General features: G+C 38.8%; 1 protein-coding gene across 2 annotated transcripts in view; it reads left to right on the top strand.

Moving 5' to 3' along the window:
* dscaml1 (Down syndrome cell adhesion molecule like 1) overlaps positions 1 to 20,095 on the top strand; it is a 76,894-nt gene that overhangs the window by 2,271 nt on the left and 54,528 nt on the right. For both annotated transcript variants that reach the window (XR_013327057.1, XM_077722124.1), the window contains exons 2-3: positions 5,590 to 5,910; positions 12,876 to 13,022. Coding sequence is in view for 1 of the 2 variants with exons in the window: in XM_077722124.1 (XP_077578250.1) it covers positions 5,590 to 5,910; positions 12,876 to 13,022 (468 nt within the window). In the remaining variant the exon portion in view is untranslated. The remainder of the gene's footprint in view (positions 1 to 5,589; positions 5,911 to 12,875; positions 13,023 to 20,095) is intronic.

Below are 20,095 nucleotides of genomic sequence, written 5' to 3' on the forward strand. Positions count from 1 at the left end.
TTTAAAAATGTAATTTTAATGTTAATGTCAACCTTTTATAGGACAAATGGCTACTTTTGGTCATTTAAAAATGTTATTTCATTGATAATTAATTGTAATTTTAGTTTTCATGTGGTATCATTCTATTTTTTTCTTACTAAATACCTTCATAAATGAATATAATATTAGTCCAATCTAAATACATGAATTCAAAAACCATAGAAAGTCAATTTTTGTAATAATATTTAACTCATAGCTCTCCATTGATGCTGATAAAGTCCAATTGATGTCAACTGGGAAGCCCGGCTACATTTCAATGTGGTTATCAGCGACAGATGTCCAATCTATTTTGCTTAGTAAAGAAAGGCTGGCAGTCATCCAAGTCAAAATGTCAGCCAATGAGTTCTTTCACTGTACTTTGCGATACGAGCTAAAAAGCACAAAGTACAAATAAAATTGGCTTGGCCAGATTGTTTTGCGGGAGCTGCTCTTTGCCATAATTATTTCATCATTTAACAGGATTCCGGTTACAGCCAGTTTTAGTCGGCAGGCCCGTTGTTGAACGTTTAAATGGAAGCCTTGCTGTCGTCATATTGACATACTCGAGTATTTGGCCCAATTTGCAACATGTAGAATTTGTTTACGAGCTGGTTCTCTTAATCAAAAAGCACTTTCTTCCCTTCCGAGTCTGTTCAAAGCCGCGTTTTTTTGCGCATGCGGACTCCAAAACGCTTAATTGCGGGATGAGTCACGTCGTGGTTGCTCTGAGACTGCAGAAGTGCCGCCATTGGAGTCTTTAACTACTGAAAATATCTTAATAATACAAAAAAATACTTTGAATTTTCGATACGAGAAGAAAAATAACACTATTCAGGTCACCTATGGTGTTACACTATTGTTTAGTTGTCAGCTTGAAGAAGCTGGAGAATGGACATGTCAATCTTAGGTTAAGTTTTCACCTGGGTTAACTCCATCTTTCTTGGTTAAGTGTCGGCATGCTGCGTTTGGCAGCTGAATGCGGTTGAAAAATCGCACTGGCTTGTCCAGCTGACACAGTCCCCCGGGTTTTTTCTTAGTATAAACGTTGTCTAGAAACAAAAGTAACATTTCGGGGAATGTGTCTGAGCGAAAATGAAAAATTACCTTTATTTTTGACAGCCTGAACCCATTGCAGTGACATAATGAAGTAAAAACATCCTTATTTGTGTCTTTTACTGGAAATAATCTTACTAAATCCATTGAAGAATACATAATTTCATATTTTTATATGTAATGGTTTCGGAAAATGTAAAGAAAAAGATAATATATCCAGAAAATTACATTTAATCACTGTCTCTATTATTTTAGCCAATCATGTTAGAACCTAGGCCTTCCTGATGACATCACTAATACCCATAATCACATACTTAGTTAATCAGTGTGGGTTTAACTGACAACATAAAGATAAAATTTGCAAAAAAAGATATTGGGGCAGATGTTTAATATTTTATCACGGTCTGTATTATTTTAGCCAATCCCTGATTACCTGGTAATTCTGATGACATCACTAATACCCATGATCACATGATCCTGTGGTTAAATTATTTTGTCCATTTTCTCTCAAAAACATCAACAGGACAGGGTCTATGCCTTTAACATGTTTTATCTTAGACCCCAGACTCTTTCGTATACTGTAGTACATTCTGCTTTGTTTTTGTTGTATATTTATATAATAACGTATGATCATTCCATTTTTTTCGCCTCAAAATTGATTTAAATCCATATTTTGAGTGTTTCCAAAATATATACCATGTCTGTATTTATGTAAAACGACTACAGCCAAGCACAATTACTTTCTTTTAGTCTTTCTTATCCCAAAAAGTGACATTTTAAATGACTTTAAGCTCTTTTTGACCTGTCTACAGTTGTCTTTTCACTCCAAAAAACAACAAAACAAACATCCACAAATATTGTCCACCCATAATCTTTCCCCAGAATATGTTATCACATATTTTTGTATAGTTTACCACCTGCTGTGTATGTGACAGGTTGTCTCCTCTCCCTTGGATATTGACGCATATATTGACAAAAATCTGACAATCACCTCTTTGTATTTTCTCTACTTCTAACCAGGAAGCAATTTATGACCTAGCAGAGCTCCTGAGGGAATAATAATAATAAAATAAAGATAGTATACGCCTTTACAAATCTGATATAAAAATCGGCAATAGAAACCCTCCTTTTTGAAGCGCTGGTTGTAAATTTTTAAAAATGCTGTACCGGTGCCTAATGTTTTTCTAATAATGCATAAAGTGTTGACAGGAGTTGTTTACCACCCTCTGCGTATGTTTTTCTGTATCCGGAATACATCTAGAAATGATTTTCTTGAATCTTTAATGCTCTATTCGAAGCCTTGGTATTGTCAATAGGGTTTTTTAATGCTCTAATTCGACAAAAGAGATGCTAAAGTCAGTTTTATCGGATTCTACGTATGTTTGAAGGCAAGAAATTATTGAACGGTTTTCCCAACATGTGATGATTCTCATTCTGTGGTGTGTGAATGTAAAATAAATGTAGATGAATCAGAAAAAAAACTGCATTATGCATAACGGCTCACCATAGGCAATATCCTTGCTTCTCTAGCATACATATTCATAGTCCATTTTCATATCTACTGCAAAAACAGAGAGGGATAAAGCGCAAATATATTTGAGTTTGCAGTGAACAAGTGCTCCCCGCCCAAAAAAAAAGAAGTAGAAAGAAAAGTAAAGATTAAAATGTAGCGTTCAAGGCTCACCCGTGGTGGTGTACTTCACCTTCAATGAGTCTGACCCTCTTTATTGTAATCATGGCACTCATGCTTGAAGAAAGCAATCAAAATACAGTTGGCGAGGGGCTGCTCCGCCAACAAAGGAGGTGTGATGGAGACCCCCGGGTTATTGAAAGGACACTTGGGTCACTTGTCAAACATTAGTGTTTTGGTGTCTCTGGTTGTGAGTGACACCATTTCCCAGGATTTTCACTTTTTTGTTTTGATTTGAGTCGCACTCATCGAATTTACAGCCAAATGAAAACAGGGCAACCTGGTAGAGGTGTGGTTAGGGTGGTGGTAGAGTGGGTAGTGCGGTGGTAGAGTGGGTAGAGCGGTGGTAGAGCGGTGGTAGAGTGGTTAGTGCGGTGGTAGAGTGGTTAGTGCGGTGGTAGAGTGGTTAGTGTGGTGGTAGAGTGGTTAGTGTGGTGGTAGAGTGGGTAGAGCGGTGGTAGAGTGGGTAGAGCGGTGGTAGAGTGGGTAGAGCGGTGGTAGAGTGGTTAGTGTGGTGGTAGAGTGGGTAGCGCGGTGGTAGAGTGGGTAGTGTGGTGGTAGAGTGGTTAGCGCAGTGGTAGAGTGGGTAGTGCGGTGGTAGAGTGGGTAGTGCTGTGCTTAGGGCGGTGGTAGAGTGGGTAGTGCTATGGTAGAGCGGTTAAGGCAGTGGTAGAGTGGTTAAGGCAGTAAAACAACTTTTAAAAATACATATTTTTTGGAGAGTTGCTTTTTTTAATTGTGAGAATGAATGAGTATAGAAATGTCTTAATTTCAAATAGTTTATTTCATTATGATATTAGTCATTGTTTCTATGTAATATAATATTACGAATGTGATTATTCTGGAAAAAAAACAGGGCTACAACATCTTTTGTTTGGGACCAATCCACTTCCATTCATTTCCTATAATTACAGTGGCAAAGGTTGATTTTGTGTTATGAATATCTTCCTTGACAAGTGTGGTCATCCATCTCTTTTTTTTTGGGGTGAAATATCCAGCGCCGGCTTGCTGGGTCAATCGGCCACCTGCTGATTGCGCCGAGGCGTTTGCGTCGTTAATTCCAAAACATGCCATCGCTGATTAATCGACCCCAGTTAATGTTGAATTGTTGACAGTTCCATGAACTCTATTCTCCACCACTTTCTAATAGCGCCACCTTCAGCCTTATTCTTCAACGTCAATACCAATTTAGGCATTAGATCAAGGATGGACAAACTTTTCGGCCATATTGACTTTTAAAAATTTGACAGATGGGCAGCAAAAGATATGATACATATAAAAAAGTGCATCCGTTAACAGTACATATGAAACATAAACAGAAAAAAAAGACTTAAGTATTTACATACTAATAGCTGCATGCTAGAAATACCCGTTAATGTAGCGGTCTTTGACAAAATAAATGATGTGTTGGTTTCAAATTCGAGTTCACCGTTCTATTTTTTTTTTATGGGATGTTTACTGCAAGTTGACGGGTGGTTTATGTCGTCGTTATGTTGGCACTTTCCCCGAAGGCCGTCATCTGTGGAGGCTTCCTTCCTCACTGACCTGGTTTCATAGCGTAGGACAATAAAGCCATTAGCCTTGGTCATCATAAGCTCATGCTTATGGGATGTTTTTTTTATTTTTTTGGACGGTGTTACTGGATGGCTTGTTTAGATTTGAATGGATTATCCTGTTTTAAAGCACATTACGTTAAAGTGCGACAGATCAGATGGTATTTACCTCGTTTTAAACACCAATGACGTGTCAGCAAAATTAAAAATGGTCCATTTGACCCTTATGAACCAATGACATGATTCAAAGGGAAAGTTTATTCATTTTTTTTCTGATTATCTTCACAAAGGTTGCAGGGTCAATGGATTTGATTATTGATTTTCATTTTAGGTAGAAAAATGTTCTTGACTGTGTTGCTCATGTAATTGAATTGAATTGAATGCTTTTTATTGGCAGTATTCAAGTATAATGAGATTTAAAAGTACTTGGTAGTGCTTGAAAGTAACATAAAAACAAAATGGTGTATTCTAGCTTGGGTTTTATTATTTGGCTGTATTTCCAAACAGTATTTTTTAACCAAAAAGTACTTATAGTGAAGTAAAAAAGTAGTTTCAACAGCTTATGGGCACTTTTTCTATTATAAACACTCCCAAATTCCAGGTAAATTTAGGAAAACTTCTTTTAAAAACTAAATTGAGCATTTCTGGTTAATTGGAAGCTTTTTTTAAATGAAATGTCCCATTATTTGGGAGGAATGTTTCTACTGTCGACCTTACTGGTACTAAAATATCCAAAACTGTACGATTTAACAATGCCGAGATGATTAATAAAGTGTCATAAAACAGAAAAAACGACATATACGTGAATACTTTTTTCATCAGATAGTAGCACTAAGATTTGTGTAAAATATGTCATTCCCTTGCAAGAAGCACTCATCAAAATCTTCACTACATCAGTGGTTATTAATGACGCCCTTTTAAGGGTGACCAGCCTTAGAAATTAGCACCCTATCGTCTTTCAATATCCAATAAATGGCTTTTATTCAGCTTCCTATTGTCTCCTGGGACATGGAAAATTATGATAATCCAGATTTTATTGACACAATCCAGAAAAAAATCAGTATCCTGGTTTGAAATGAGATTTTTTTATCTTAATTTAGCACTTTTTGGGGGTCGTCTTCCAACTCTAAAACCCCTAAACCTGTTCATATTTATTTCTTTATGTGATATTTTGCTTGGTTCTATGTTGTCGCCTTTTTGAAAGACTTTTTGACAGTCTCCAATTGGTTTGTCTCACCCTTGTGTCCCCTTTTTTTGTCTCTCTCGTCCAAACAGTCAACGGTGAGGATGTTGTCTCTACGCGGTTGTACTTTGTGAACGCCTCCCTGCAGCGGGTGACCTTCTCCAGCTCAGTGGGGGTGTCCCTGCCCTGCCCCGCGGGCGGCGCCCCCCATGCCGTCCTGCGTTGGTACCTGGCCGCCGGAGACGACATTTACGACGTGCCCCATATCCGACACGTGCACGCCAACGGCACCCTCCAGCTCTACCCCTTTTCTCCATCCGCTTACAACAGCATCATCCACGACAACGAGTACTTTTGCACCGCCGAGAATCAGGCGGGGAAAATCCGGAGCCCCAGCATTCACATCAAATCAGGTGAGGCCACGCCCATCGGTGTTATTTCAATGGTTTGAAGTTGTCGGATTTGTAAACCGGATTTAAGATGCTCTATTTTAAAGTGTGGGAGTTGCCAAATGGTTCGGTTTGGTTCGGATTGGCTCAGTTTGGCCCAGTTTGGCTGATTCCGGCTCATATCGTCTCAGTTCGGCTCAATTCAGTTCAGCTCAGTTCACATTGGTTCATCTATGTCAACTTTTCGAAACTTTATCACACAACACTGTCAAACTTAATATTTCATATTTTGTTTCCAAAAACAAAGTGAGCTTTCTCGCATAAAATAATCCATTTAATTTGTTATTATGATGATTTCACATACACAATACATACAAACTTAACTATATGCTTTCAAACTCAGAACTTTTTACCGCTTGTTACTCACAAAACAATGCATTTATTTACTCCCAAAATCAAAAAATATAAAATTATATTATATAACAATATATAAGTCGCAGGCCAACCAAGCTAAACTCCAAAAAAAAAAATCCACCAATCAATTCCACTCTTTTGGTACTGCGCCATTTTGGAGTCCAATGGAAAGTAGCCAAAATCTTCAAATCACAGCTTTGGATGAATATCCCCCCCACCTAAAAAAAATTCTCATCTACTAAAATGATCCACATTTTAACGGAGTGCTGCTGACCTGTCCACACTTCTTGTCAAGGTCAAAAACTAGAGAGAGAACGTGTTACTTTTCACACAAAAATCCACACACACACACACACACACACACGCATAGACGCAGCATCACTAACTCACGCCAGCATGCCTCCCGCCTCCCAGTCTCCCAGTCTCTCCATCTGTCCACCGACTGGAAAGTCCCCCAACCACACACACACACACACACACACACACACACACACACACACACACACACACACACACACACACACACACACACACACACACACACACACACACACACACACACACACACACACACACAAACACACACACAGCAACACACACACACAGCAACACACCAACATCGACTTACGCACACAGAGAGCCATTTTCGTCAAGCTGGCTCTCGGTTTGTCGCTGCCAGCTCTTTGTCGGCATGTTTTGGCAAGGACACTTTGCGAGAGTCAGCTGCAGACATGGAACGACGTGAGCGCAATCATGGGAAAAAAAACAACAAAAAAAAGCCAAATAATTTCAAGTGTGTTACTCATTCCTACCCGAAGAAACACTCAGCACTTCTCCACGCTGCCAACACAAAAAAAGCACGCCGAGTATAATAAACGTACGCACATATGGCTTTTTGTTTTCCAAGGTGGTAACGTCCCTCCCGTGTGAGACTTCTCGTAAGCCCTAGTTTGGGGGTGACCTTAAACCCCGCCCCCCCACGACCGAACAATTGCAACGGCTAATCAATTAAATGCTGATTCTTCTGCATCGTCACAGCTGTGTAAGCAAAGCCTGTGTGCATGCGTTACTGTCCACTTCATTGCTTTCATACACAAATACACACAAATACACACAAATACACACAAATACACACAAATACACACAAATACACACAAATACACACAAATACACACAAATACACACATGTAGTTGCCACGGGAGACCTTAGGTGTGGCTCAGGTGCGACTGACAGCCAAAAATAGCACAAAAATCATCCCCTTTGTCCATATTGCAGTTGTCTTTTGTTCCACTTTAATATATATACTATTTAATATATATATACTATGAATTATTTCACTATGGTTAGTTAGTCTTGTTCTATTTACTTGATGACTCTATTTACCTTTACTTAAGAATTTAATTCCTTACAGAGGTGGTTTTGTAACTTGTATTTTGTTGCAAATACGTAGGTACGCGTTTTAAGTGCCATAATACAAAAAAATATTGAAGTATACCCATTTTGTGTGAGAAAATATAGATGGGAACTATTTCGGAAGCTTAGAAAATGAATAAATACATTTTAAATTCAAGTGAGTGCAGAGAGAAGTAAAATTGGTGAAGGCAAATGTTTGGTAGCTGAGAAAATATACGTAAACAAGCATGTAAAATAAAACCAAATTGAAAAAATGACAAATGTAAAATATTAATAATGACAAATAAATGATAAGATCTAGACTTTCTATCAATAATACATGTTTTCTTAGCTAAAAGTGTTTACTATTCAAAGTCTAACATTTCATGTGACCAATAACAAGCGCTATGAAAAATGTTTCGGTAACTGTTGCCGTGCGGATTGAACTTTTTTAGCCGTTTGGCCCTCGTGGACTCTCTCCAAAATATAACCACATGCCAACTACCTCATTTTCCTTTAAGAGGATTAAAGAGGACAGTTTTACAAACCATAATCACTTGTCAGTGACGGAATTATCTAACTATGAGAGAAGAGAAAATCTATTCCCCATTAACGTAAAGATTCAGGAGACGGATTGCTGTTGTAACTGCCGCACTGGGTCCACCGCAAAGGGAGTGCAATCGATACAATTACATTATTTCATTAAAATATCCCAACGCTAGCTCCAACCTTGCTCATTTTCATCGAAAACCCAAATGTACCCATAAGGTGCCGACACATAGTCTTAAAAAAAACAAACTCTGAGCCAGGTTTCATGTTTTGTACACCCGACACCATTTTCCATGCACCTTAGAAAATGAGACGAGGACACCTGTTTACCCCATGTTCCTTTTGTCCCAAATGCAAAAACCCGGGACGTCTCGGCCAAGACGCCAGGTGTTGAGCTCATTTCCCCCCTCCGTCTGTCCTCATTTATGTATTTAAAAAGCCCGTAAACCAGAGAAAGTGGTCCGAAAACGATACACCACAACTCTACTCGTTTAGTAAAAAGAAGGAACCAATTTTCCTGGGCGTCCAGTTATTATTTCTGGTCTCCCTTTGCCATTTTTTGCCGTTCTCTTTATGAATAAGTAAATGCAGTATTTGGTTTCCCCGGCGTTAATTATTGAAGCGACAGTGATACAGGACTTGCCTCCCAGTGCGCCCCTGCGCCAGAGCCATGTTTTAGCGCGTTTCTAGGCAACCAGGCCGCATATAGTCAGGCATCAGTAACATCCTAATGATTCTGCGGTGCGTACAATGAGGGGGAGTGCAATTTACACCCAAATCAGCCTAGGCTCACATTTGCATCTTTGCATTGGTTTTCATTCATTTATGGAGAAGATGACATGGTCGCAGCTGGCGTAGAGCCGCAGCATATTGACGCGCTGGCAAAAATAAGGCCATTACCGTTTTGGCCTGAATATAAGATCATGTTTCTTTTGCATTGAAATAAGAGCGGAAAAAGGTGGGTTGTATTAAAAGTGGGGTCTAGACATTGTGCTTATTCATAAGACTTGATTGCTTTAAAGTGAATGCTGAATATTTTGATGGTTGAATTGAATTGAATGCCTTTATATAAGTACAATTAGATTTAAAGTTTCACCATGAAGTGCACACAAATAATTGATACATAAATAAGTAGTCAACATAAGTAGTCAACATTAGTCAACATAAGTAGTCAATATAAAAAGTAGTCAATATAATAAGTAGTCAATATAATTAGTCAATATAATAAGTAATCAATATAATAAGTAGTCCACATAAGTAGTCCACATAAATAAGTAGTCCACATAAATAAGTAGTCCACATAAATAAGTAGTCCACATAAATAAGTAGTCCACATAAATAAGTAGTCCACATAAATAAGTAGTCCACATAAATAAGTAGTCCACATAAATAAGTAGTCCACATAAATAAGTAGTCCACATAAATAAGTAGTCCACATAAATAAGTAGTCCACATAAATAAGTAGTCCACATAAATAAGTAGTCCACATGAATAAGTAATCCACATAAATAAGTAGTCCACATAAATAAGTAGTCCACATGAATAAGTAGTCCACATGAATAAGTAGTCCACTTAAATAAGTAGCCCACATAAATAAGTAATCCACATAATAAGCAGTCCACATAAATAAGTAGTCCACATAAATAAGTAGTCCACATAAATAACTAGTCAACATAAACAAGTAGTTGATAGGTTCATTAATAATTACACTTCTCATCAGTCAACATAAATAAGTAGTCAACACAAATAAGTAGTCAGCATTAATAAGTATTCGACATGAAAATAAGTAGTCAACATGACAGTTTTTGCATGATTAGAATGAAGCAAAATAACTATGATCCTTCGTCCAATCCCCGGGGGGCCGATGTCACCTCACCGAAAACACTTACAAGCCGTCAAGATAATTTTAAAGACTCTATGATGGTGTTCAGGGGCAAGAGGGAAATTCCCCCGCTATTGACGAGTGTCAGCAGGGTCGATCAGAGAGTAAATAAATGATTGAAAGAATTAGCCGTGCCGTGGCAGCCCGGGCTACTCAGTCGATCGGCGCCATCGATCTGCAGGGGCGATGGTTATCGGTGAAAGGCAACGGCGGCTTTAGATGGAGAGCCGGTCGCTCTCCAGACCCGATTGCAATTAGATGTCCTTTAGCTTTGAATTGCTTTACAAATGAGGCGTTGGCTCGCATTAGCGCTCAGCTTGTTGGGCGACTTAAGCGGGGAAGAAAAAAAGTCATGGGCCTACCGGAGGATGTGTAAAGGCTGCATTTCATTAACGCTTCTATTCTCCCATGTGATTTTGCCCGGAAAAGACAAGCAGTTCGACGTATTTATTTAGTTTTTTTCCTGAACACTACTCTCACTACTACTTACGAGAGTACTCCCAATTTCAGGGATATTACGAGATAGTTATTGTTCAAAAACGGTATATTTGCGGTTATTAAAGTCCAACATAATTGTATTTTGATTTAAAGCAAGATACTTATATTGATTTAAGATATTATATACAAATTAAAAAGAATCCCATAAATGACATCAAAAATGTACGTTTCGACCTCTGAGTTTTTCAGAAATTTCAGAAAGTTGGATCAAAACTTAATAACAAACCTCCCAAAAACGCCTGAAAGCATTTTCCTGTCAACCAAGGATTATATATATTTAAAGTATGATATTTTTTTGTATTGATATCAATAATAATCACTAGTTTCAGGGAAATTTCAAGTAATCTTCAAAAAATCAATCAATGAATCCCACTTTTTGAGTACTTTCAAACCTAGTTTAGTGCAATGGGTCAATTGAATTGAATGCTTTTGTGGTCATTTTACAAGTATAATAATATAAGATACTAAAAATAGTCAGAAGTTTGGAAAGAAAAACCATAAAAGGGCAAAAAGTAGACCAAAAAGTCTCAAGTTCAAATCCGGAATAAGCCCTAACTTTGCCAACACAGTGGATTGCGCTTCCATTACAGGTTGGTGGAGTTAACCTTAACCCCTCCAAAAGTATAAGAGATATAAAGTCATAGGTAGGGTAAGACTTACTTTAAAGGTGAAAGACTCTGTAACATTTGCCAAGGACAATGCCTTTGCTTTCACCCGGGTTCCAGTGACAGTGCTTGCCCGTATAAAGCATTATTAATGACCAAGGAAACTGGCCTTCAGGCTAGACGTTAATTATATCACTGGAGAGCTGGGGGAGAAAGAGCATTGGAGGGCGGGCTCTTATATATACATGTGTGTGTGTGTGTGTGGGTAATTTGCATTGTTAAACCATTGCTGTCCTCATTTTTGGAGCTGCTTGAATAGCATTGATAGATTGGGATGCCAAAAAATGCTCGCCAACATCAGCCTTTTTTGGGCTTCATTTCATTTCGGGAATTTTGATTTCCTCATCTTCCATATTTTTCATCCTGCTTGTTTTTTTGAAATTTGTTTTTGTTGTCTTAAGTCAAATTTCTGGAAGTTTATATATCGATCCAGTAAAAAATATGGTTTATGTTTGCATTGTTTGATTTGGAGACGAATAATCATGGAACTCCAAAGTGCGAGGCAAACTTTTCCCACCACTCATCCACCGAAATAATATTTATTTGTGAGATTTATCGACAAATATTTGCTACGATTTGGTTAGCTACAGGCTAGTGTTTTTATATGGTGAAGCCGCCTCTTAATCACCGGCACCCCGGCGCAGATGGACTGCCCCCTCGCTCGGCGTGACATGTGCGAGCCACGTTTTTCTGATGCCCAGCGCCTGCGCGTGACAGTGGCGGCGGCCGCCAGCCACGCCGCGGCCCTCGCCGTCCCAAAGCATCTGCGCCGTTGTTCTTTGAAATGCTTAAGGCCACTCACGCCGAATCTCCTTCAACGGTGCCCCCGGTCAGCCCGTCTTAAAATCATGGCTAAGGTTTAGTTACTAGTTGGAGCTTGTTTGTTTATGTTCTTTTTCTATAGCAAGACAATTGAATTCAATGCAAATCAATTGAATTCAATGCAAATCAATTGAATTCAATGCAAAACAATTGAATTCAATGCAAATCAATTGAATTCAATGCAAAACAATTGAATTCAATGCAAATCAATTCAATTCAATCAAATTGAATTGAATTCAGAAAATTTAAAGCTTCACCACAAAGTGCACAAAAAGCAACAACAACAAACAGACAAATTTAAGGTCAATAAATAATCAAAATACATTCGTAACAAAACAATAAGTAGTCAACATAAGTAGGGAAGTGCCCAAATAACTAACAACAAAGAAAAGAACAAATATATAAATGATGAATAATAATGAATAAATAATCACTAAATATTTCTAAATACACAAATAAGTAGTTAATGAATTAGTAGCTTAATAAATAGTCAACTTAGAAAAGTAGTCAACATGAATAAGTGGGTGCAAAAGTGAATAAAGTGGACAATACTCTGATTTAAATGTTTATATTTTCCCCAAAAAACTCCAAACATTGATAAACCAGCCTGATTCAAAGTATACATATTCCTCCTTTTTAAGTCATAATCCACTATTTTTAGTTTTAAAAAAAAAGTCTAAGTAACTATTCCTTTTATAGTGAATAACACAGTGTTACGCTGATATTTTATTAACCAGCTTTTTTGTCTTTTCTTATTTAAAACCAGTTTTCCGGGAGCCATATACAGTCCGTGTGGCTGACCAGCGTTCCATGCGAGGTAATGTCGCTGTCTTCAAGTGCCTCATCCCGTCCGCTGTCCAGGAATACGTCAGCGTCGTGTCCTGGGAAAAAGACACCGTGTCCATTGTCCCAGGTAAGACCTCTCTTACTCACATCATTTGCGAAACATATTTGCATATACGTATAAGCTTTTGGGGAGGAAGTCAGAAGTCAAATCGACATGTAGTCGAGCATTGTTCACCCGCGGAAAAGCTAGTCCAAGGGTCGGGAACCTTTTTTGACGGAAAAAGCCGTAAACAATTGATATTTTTTAAATGTTAATGCTTGAGAGCCATTTAAAATTCAACATACATCAAAATGTCTGCCTTTTTTAGTCATTTCACCACTTTTAAAGTACAAAAAGTCTTTGAATTCTATTGACAACATTGTTACGTTGTTGCTAATCAATGATAATCAATGAGAAAGAGTGTAATGGGAAAAAAATGGCGCTGGGTTTAGTGTTAATGCCATAATATCAACATAACGCCCCTATTCCTCCACTTTCTCACCAGCAGTTACCATAGTTTACCTCATAGACCCATTTGCGCCCATCAAAAGAGCCATAAGTGGCTCCCGAGCCATGTCTACCCCTGAGCTAGTTGTATCAGCAATTTCAAAAACAGGATTTACCTCAAACCCCGCCGTGGCTGTAATGAATTTCTCTCTTAATGTCAGAGTGAGAAGATGTAGGAGAATTTTTTTTACACAAAAAAATGGACCACTCCTTCAAAAAAAGACGATAAAATAGCCTTTGACTGCCATGTCACTAGCTGTAGTTAATAGCCGTGTTCCACAGATAAATCAACCCGTCTGAGTGTGAAAAAGAGGTGAAGGAAAATGTAATTTGATGAGCCAAGCATCCTTTTAACCAGCGTATATGTACGGACGCGATCGGCGTATATGGAGGCCTCCTACGCGTTTTTTTTTTTATAGCGTGCGCGTTTGAAGGTTGACGTGGCGCTCAGTTAACATTTGCTCCGCGGACCACTGGCAAATTGTGGGGTGTCAGATGAAACTGTTTAGGTCAGATGATATGTTACAATCCCGTTGCCCTTTATCTCTCTAGCATCTCTTTCATCCAGGCAATTGTGTGTTTACAGCCGTGCGTGTATTTTGTATAGCCATGCACTGTCCTTCACTTGGAGTGTACCATTGATCCGACTCAGCTGTTGTGTATACTTGTGTTTTGTGTGTATTTGTGTGTATTTGGCCTGAGGGAGGTTTCCAGTGTAGATCGATAAAAGTTGCTGTTGGATTTCCCCTCTCTGTTGTCACGGATCTCTGGCTGTGAGACGACTGAGACCCTCTGATACGTGTGTTTGCGTGCCTGTCGTAGCCGCTGTGTTAGCTAAGAGCTCCGTGGGAGTGTGTTATCGATCAGCTGATGGACTTATTCTCCAACGCATTAACATATCAACAAGCCAGGACATGAAAAGGCACCCACACACTCTCCTTACACACTATAACACACACATACACGAGCGCACGTTTTCTATATATCTCTGGCTAAGCAGATTGCTGGTTTCGTCAATGGCTGCCAGTGTCATCGTAAATTCTGAATGCTAATTAGAATGAATGACTGTGATTGGCTGACAATGAGTTTAGGTGATACACCAGCCATCTGAATTCACCTGTTAGCTGGGATAAGCTCCAGCACCCCCTAGGATAAGCATTTCAGAAGATAAATTAATTGGATGAATCTATATCAAGTGGAATAGACTTGGAATATTAGTTATTTGAATATGATGGACTGTGTAGATTTGAAAATATGACTTGAGACTTTGGACTGAAAAAATATTGATTTATTGATATCATTGATTAGTTATAATTATAATGTTTGCGTTCTTGTCTCATTTTTTTCACCTCATCCCATCTTCTGAACCGATTATACCCCTCACTAGGGTGGCAGGGGGTGCTGGAGGCTATCCCAGCTGACTTGGGGGACACCCTGAATTTGTGGCTAGCCAATCACAGGCCTCAATGAGACAAACAACCAATCACTTGTAGCTAAAAGCAATTTCAAGTGTCCAATCAGCCTACCATCCATGTCTTTTGGAATCTGGGAGGATTTGAACCCAGATCCCCCACTGTGAGGCCTAGATGAGAAAAACACATGAAAAATTATAAATGAAATAGCAAAAATATGCTTAAAAGATGAAATCAACCATCTGAAAATGATTCTATTCTCTAAATTTGATTCCCTAAGTCACTCACAACCTGGATTTGAACCCAAGTCCCCCAAATTGAGGCCCAGGCGCTAACCACGCCCCTCATTCTTGTTTTCATCCATTTTTCCACATGCCAGAAGCCAAGATTCTCAATGACAAAGCGGTTCTTATCCAATTTCGGGGACCCCCACTACCCCTCATCCCTCCCAATTCTCCCCGCAAAACCCCACGCCTGCGTCAGCACTTTGCCAAACCTCCCATCCATCCATCCATCCGTCCATCCATCACCAACGGCTTTGTGTTTTTTCATCGGAACACCAGCCGCTCCTCGGCTTCGCCATCTATTAATATGCCAAGGTGCGGCGGCGTTGTCGACAGGATGACACAATGGCCGTGTTGGTCAATAAAAGTGACTTTGAATAAGCTTTGATGAAGAGGCAAGCCAGTGTTTGCTGACAGCTGCCCTCACTGCGAGACGACCCCGCCTGGGTGTCATGTCACATTTTGACAGCCAAATCTGTTTGGATCCGAACGTTTACAATACCACGTCTATATGTGTATATATATAAATATGTGTGTGTGTGAGGGTGGTTGGTAGACAAATGGGCTCGCTATCCTTGCGCTACACCCCTTTTTTACCCCTTTTTCTCTCTCTAATTGATGGTTTGCTGGTTAGAAAATGATCATTTGTGTGCTCGTCAGCTGGGAAGTGTCGAGGGATGTGCCAGAAGGAATTGTGTATATATGTGTGTGTGTATGGGTGTGTGTGTGACTTGGTTATTAGTAACCATATCCCCCTCCAACTTTAAATCAAGTGTGAGTTTCATCTGGTTACCATGGTAACGGGTGCGAACTGGCAGGCGGAATGGGGAAAATGTGAGGATGCAACACTGCTTGATTTATATTAGTACGTCACCACAACACACACACACACACACAAACACACACAACACACACACACTCAAACACACACAACACACACACACACATAGTAGAAGATAATGAGAGTTTATCTTATTTGTATGGTAGATATTGCAAGGGAAATAGGGATGAATTATATTGATGAAAATTGATATTGTAACTTTTTTGGTGGGGGCTTTCCGTAGATGCTGCCGTATTGAAAATGAACGATTAATTTTTTGTGTGACTTTTTGTAAAGATTTTTGTCACCATGATTTATTCATATTGTTATTTAATCCAAGCCAATGTGAATGATGAAGATTTTTGCATACAAAATCTTGTAAGCACACATTTTGTTGCAAAAAACTTTTGACCTCTTTTTGGTAAAAAAATAGATACATATTCGAATGAAATGTCTCATAAATCAATACGTTTTACTTATTTATAAATTACCAATAACCAACTCATTAAAATCCCCATTTTTTCCTCTTAAAATACATATTTTACCATTGATAAACATTTTAACACACCCGACCTAGATCATATATTCAATTATTCAATAGAATATATACACTCAAGGATTTTCAAGGCGGAAAAAAAATCGAAAAAAACATAATAAATACTAAAAGAACTGCCTTACATTGTCTCTTATGAAAAATTAATCCACATATTATAAATCTCTGTAGCCATATCCACAAAAATTGCACATGTATAGCATTCATCACAAATATAATACCCCGCCCTCCAATGCTCTTTCTTCCCCACATTGATTTTTCTTCAATTATGGACTCAACATCCGCATTGATTGGTCGCTGTAACGACAAAAGAGAGTTGTCGGTACCAACACTGCGGTACAGTGTGTCTTACATACGCGTGCTTGCGCATTCATTAATAGCGCTCACGATTTCAACCCCCCCAACACACTCAATCCACCATTTTGTGACCACTCTGCATCCTCCTCTCTCTCTTCTCTCTACAATCCCTTTCAGTGTCATCCCTCCTATTTGGAGAGGCACTTATTAGAAGACAAAAGTGACAAAGTGTCATCTTTTTAGCTTCCACTTCGTCAACCACAAAAAGTTACCTTTCCCCCCCAAAAAAGACGCGGGAAAAAACGTCCTGTATCAGCAGAAAAACGAGAGACAAAGTGGCGCAAAAGCGTTCTAGGTGTTAAATTATGCAAGTGGCAAAGTGGGCATAGAATGGGAAAAAAAGGGGTGATGGACTGACTACTGTTTGAAGAAGAGACTTGTGTGTACTTTGTGTAAGTGTGTGTACTTTGTGTAAGTGTGTGTGGGGGGGAAGACACTCCCCAGGGAAAAACCAAGCGGCTCAGGGCTTGAAAGGGACTGTGTCCTGTCATTAAATATGCATGCGACAAAAGCTTAATGCTCACCCCATCCATCGCTCTTCCTTCCTTCCTTCCTTCCGTCCTTCCTTTCCTCCAAGCGTCCCCCTCCTTCATTTATCTTGGCTTGTGTTTGACCAGTAAGCATCTCTGGATGTTTGTCTTTAGGATGAGGGTAGTTTGTTCCTCTCCTCGGTTGTGGGGACGAGGGTGGATGGCGGGTGTTTATTTATTGATGTGTGATTAGGTGTGCGAGTGGGAACCTGAAAATGATGCGTGTTAGGTTGGTTATTTATTCAGTACTTGTGTTTGGGTGGGCAGGTGGAGAGTGGGGAGTCGTAGTTTGTTTGGGACGTGATGTGGATTTTGGTTTAGGTCGGGGGGTGTCAGACTCGGGTTGGTTCGTGGGGTGTGGTAATGTTAACTGGGTTTTATGTGGGTTGGATCATTTTAGATATAATATTTTGATTTTTTTGGTATAAATGGATTAAAAGAATTGGATTTAAAGCCTTGAATATTCAGTTTTTTTAATAGATCTAAAACAATGTTTATTTTAGCTTTTTTTATATATATTTTTAGGTTTTACAAAACGATTTTTGAACTAAAAACACAGAAAAATTGATTAAAAAATGACAATTATTGATTGAAAAGGGGGAAAATCAGGAATTTTAATATACATCTATACTCTTTATTTTAATTTGAACCTAAAACAGAAAGTCGGCAGTCATGGTTTACTTTCCCAGGCCACACAAAATGATGCGGCAGGCAAGATTTAGAAATTGTTAGCCTCACCATGCTATTTTGTTAGATTTGGTTGATTTCTGGGGCGATCGAAGACACTTTAGTCCACTGAAAGCCAAAAAAATCCAACCAATCTTACCAAATCCAAGTATTTTACCTAAAACAAACTTCTCAAATTTCATTAAAACCTCAAATCAACTTTTTTTATCTTAAATTCCATTAAAAAACTAAACAAAACTTCACTTTCCATGAATACGAAACCTTTCAAACACATTTTTTTATGACCTACCACCATCTGAATGGACGCCAAAATCTTGTAACGTGGATGTTGTACGCAGATTGAAAAGAAAGATAGGAGAGAAGGAAAATGTGAGAGGGGGGCTGTGCACGAGGAGAATTTCAATGGTACTCCAATCATGCAGGCGCTCTCGTTAGCCCGGGGAACATTTGCATAGCGCTTGGGCGAATTCATTTGGCCTTCCTCGGAGAAGACGACTCCCTTTCCTCTCTGCTAGTTAGTTATTCATTAGCCGCACTCGGCCCAGCCGCGTCCTACCAGGCATTTCAATGGCTACGCTCCTTCCTTCCATAGTGTTTGTTTTTTCAGACGCCCAAGGATGCTATCCTTTTACAGCCGATTTGTTGTTTTCGATGTCGGTTTGAGTACGTGCTAGTCCAAAGGGTGTCAGACTCGGGTTGGTTCGCGGGACGTGATAACGTCAACTCGATTTCACGTGGGCTGGACCATTTTAGATAGAATGTTTAGATTTTTTTTTTTGTATAAATGGATTAGAAGAACTGGATTAAATGCCCTGAATAGTCAGTTTTTTATAGATCTAAAACAATGTTTTTAAATATATATTGAGATTTTACTATATGATTTTTGAACTTAAAACAGAAAAATTGATTAAAAATGGCAATTATTGATTTAAAAGGAAGAAATTCAGGAAATTTAATATACATTGAATCATTTGAGATATATTTAGTTTTTTTCTTATAAATGGATTAATAGAACTAGATTAAAAACCCTGAATATTTTTTATAGATCTAAAACAATGTTTACTTTAGCTTTTTAAAAAATATATATTTTTAGATTTTCCAAAATGAATTTTGAACTAAAACCACAGAAAAAATGATTAAAAAAATGACAATTATCGATTCAAAAGGGGGAAAATCAGGAAATTTAATATACATCAAACTCTTCATTTAAATTAAATCCTAAAGCAGAAAGTCGGCACTCATGATTTACTTTCCCGGGCCACACAAATGATGCAGCGTGCCAGATTTGGCCCCCAGGCCGCCACTTTGACACACATGCCCAGCTAGTCCAATCTCACATTTTTTTTGCCAAATATGCAGCCAACGTCATCCATTACTCATCAACCGACACAAAGTCCTCGCCAACGCGCCCCCCACCCTTAACCCCATCTTCCCCTCTTCCTTAAGCCTTAGGAACTAATTAGAGCAAAAAAAATACATGACGGGATGGCTTCACACAATCGCCTCAATTGGCAAATCCATCGCTAATGGGGATCATGACTTGCCTAAAAAAGATGTCACTCATAAAAAAAAAAGGGAGGGTTGAGAGTGCATCGAAGATTGCGTGAGGTGGCGTGGGCAGCCCCGTAAGTGAAGACCACATACATAATGTAGAAAAGAGCAAATGTGTTAGTATAATTATCCCACTGACTTGGATCGGGAAACTGATGCGGCTTGGCAGGGGCACGCCAAACATGGCGACCATGCGTATTTGGGTTTTTTTTGTTTTTCTGGACAGTTTTCGCGCTTCAATTGTGACCTTTCCGAAGCGGCTTTACTGGTCAGTGTTAACAGGAGTGCACATTTTTGGACATGTAGTCACACTATTTATCTTAACCGGCATGCTAGTGTAGGAAATTCAATAAAACTCGCTATTTAATATGATTTGTGATGTAAAAAGCAGATTTAAAGGCCTCAAATCCTGTATATTTCAAGTAAAAATAGCCAAGAAATATGCAAAAGTGTGTATTT

The sequence above is a fragment of the Stigmatopora nigra genome, chromosome 8 (assembly GCF_051989575.1).
Source record: "Stigmatopora nigra isolate UIUO_SnigA chromosome 8, RoL_Snig_1.1, whole genome shotgun sequence".
Taxonomy (NCBI): Eukaryota; Metazoa; Chordata; class Actinopteri; order Syngnathiformes; family Syngnathidae; genus Stigmatopora; species Stigmatopora nigra.